Source organism: Penicillium cosmopolitanum (genome assembly GCF_028827165.1).
Source record: "Penicillium cosmopolitanum strain IBT 29677 chromosome Unknown utg000011l:1.0-3548175.0:1.0-3550911.0, whole genome shotgun sequence".
Taxonomy (NCBI): Eukaryota; Fungi; Ascomycota; class Eurotiomycetes; order Eurotiales; family Aspergillaceae; genus Penicillium; species Penicillium cosmopolitanum.
Window position 1 is genome coordinate 3521456 of NW_026622681.1, and position 2486 is coordinate 3523941.

Below are 2486 nucleotides of genomic sequence, written 5' to 3' on the forward strand. Positions count from 1 at the left end.
TCTGGTCATCCGGAGAACTGCTAAGTAGTTCGTCAATTTATTGGTTTTCCTGATGTGATAGAATAGCCCGTTACGCTGGCGTTTCAGCCAGAAGACTTTGTGGCGAGGAAAGCAAAAGTATGATTTGATTTTTGAATATAAAAGAAAATAGAATCTCCCAGCAGACCAAATATTTTACCGAAAAAGCAAGTTCTTCTCCGGTTTAGTGACGTGTTTCGCCACGAGGTAGCTCTAAACACTAATTGCTCGCACTGCGTGGAAGATTCTGTGTGTCTGGCGTACGCGCTGGTTTCAGAGTGAAGCCTTGCCCATATCGTTCCTTGAATTCGGCAGTTGTCTCACCTTCCTCCATATCGCCTGGGTTTGGCGTGAAACCATGGTTTGAGATGGATACTTTATCCCTTAACTGACTACTATGAACAGCCGCGAGGTCTTTCGATAACTGCTGGATTGACTCATTGCTCATATAGCCTCCCACTTGCCTGTTCCTCCAACCCAGGCCGCGGTTCTTTCCGTGAAGAATCTTTCCATTCGCGGAGACCATAAACTGTAGAGAATCACCAGTGCCGTGATTTTCGATGATGCTGACGTTCTCCTTTAAGTGACTATCCGCCCGTGAGCATATATCCAAGCATTGCCGAGCAGTTTCCCACTCATCGCGCAGCCTCGACAGATCTTGGGCATCTTCATCAGAGGAGGTCGCAGTCCTTGATTTGGCGAGTAGCCGATCCATAACATCTCGCATATGCTTTTCCAACTTGGTAGCCGTCGCAGCCAAGCTATTTTTGCATTCTTGTAGGCCTTCATTTGTGACTGATTCGGGTGACGCTTCAGCTCCACCTGGTCCCCGAGATGAACCCGCCTCGTCTGACATCAGCTGAATCTGATCAATGTGGCTCGACAACTGGGCGCAGATCTGAAGGCATTTCTCTGTACTCAAGCGCTCTTCTCTCAGCGAGCGAAGCTCAGTTGCATCTGCTCCAGATGGAGCCACATCCTTCTGAGCCAGTTCTTCCAACTTCCTATCAATGCTTTCGAGTCGAGCTCCCAGGTCTTCTTTCGCATCTTGGATAAGACTCTCGTAGTCCCCGATATTTTCAACAGCAACCGCTGATAGACGCCTTGTGAGGAATCAGCAACCAGCAAAACAAAGAGGCCCGCTCAAGTAAGGCCATGCTGTCGCAGCCAAGAATGACTTACAAGTTTGCATCGGTTAAGGCAATATTGATCGTGGCTTTATATCCTGCCAGCAAGTCACGAAAATCGTCAATATTATCACCCATATACGTCAGTCTGGCCCAATCACGGAAGCTTGTTCGGCTACTGTTTGACCGCGATGCACATTGGAGAACCTCCTGCTGGAATTCTTTGCAAACGTTCCCGCACCGCAACAGTGGTAGGTCCAAAAATGAGAGATCGACGCCCGAATTCGACTTCACCAGGTCGACGAGGGGGGGCTAGCACTGCGCTTAAGGCTTCCAACTCGTCGAGAAGGTCGCGCACACGTTTCGGATGCGAACGGAAGCTGTCCACCGTTTCGTAAAGGGAGATACTGCATTGAAACGCAAACGTCGCCAAAGTAAGGATTCCAGAGGCTAGGCCGATTGATTCAGCCATATTTCATGTTCGTATAATTATGAGGAAGAGAATATTAACCCGCTTTTCCGGATACAAGGAAAGATATTTATATGTCAAGGATGAGCAAAAAGAGGCAGTTGTTAGCGCCAGGCTTATGTGGCAATGGTTGTGCTGGGAGGGGTAAAAATTCCAAGGCGGTCGCGTGGGGCGGCGGCTACTCGAACAGTGTGGCGGCGGGAGGTAACTAAGTGTGGGCGCGTATTTTCCTGGAAGAGGACAGCCCTATCTCTGGACCAACCTCCATGCGTATCCCTAAAGCGATGACAGCCTGTCTCATATATAGCTTTTTTTTAGTAGCAGCTCGGTATCTGAGGATATTTCATACCGTCGAGGACCCAATTTAAAGGCCATTATCAGATCAACGGCTTGGAGCTAAAATTAGGGGCCAACTCGAACTTGTTGTGATATGAGGCTGGTGCGGATCAGGAATCAAGCCGCACCATCGGAATTAATTCCCGCAATGTCTATTTGAAGAACCAAGTTTATTTTCAATCAACTTCATCTTCTCCCTATATCTATAGTCTCAATTAATCCCTCTGGTACAAAACAATCAATTCATACCTCTGACTTACAACAAGTTATGAGCCCGGGAGCAATTCCTCGGGCGCCGTCTCTACTCATATGAGAACCACCTCATTCATCCTGGATATATATCTACCCCGTTTTCTAACATATCATCATCATGTCGGGCTTTGTCCACGACTCGCCCGACCGTGCCGTTGCGGCCATCGAGCCTTTGACAGGAAGCGACAACTTCGCGACCTGGAAACGTCTCATGACCTCATTTCACAAAGCTAGGTAGGTCTTGGATGTCGTGTCGGGCGACCTTCAGCGTCCTGACTGTCTAT

At 48.5% G+C, this 2486-nt stretch overlaps 1 protein-coding gene across 1 annotated transcript; it reads right to left on the reverse strand.

The window, feature by feature from the left end:
* Window positions 1–238: 238 nt before the first annotated feature.
* Window positions 239–1617, reverse strand: N7509_012761 (uncharacterized protein; the record flags this gene model as incomplete). Its single annotated transcript, XM_056637398.1, is given in 3 exon segments — window positions 239–1121; window positions 1201–1366; window positions 1377–1617. 3 exon segments carry the CDS (start codon window positions 1615–1617, stop codon window positions 239–241), a joined length of 1290 nt encoding a protein of 429 aa, XP_056483428.1.
* Between the last annotated feature and the right edge of the window lie 869 nt (window positions 1618–2486).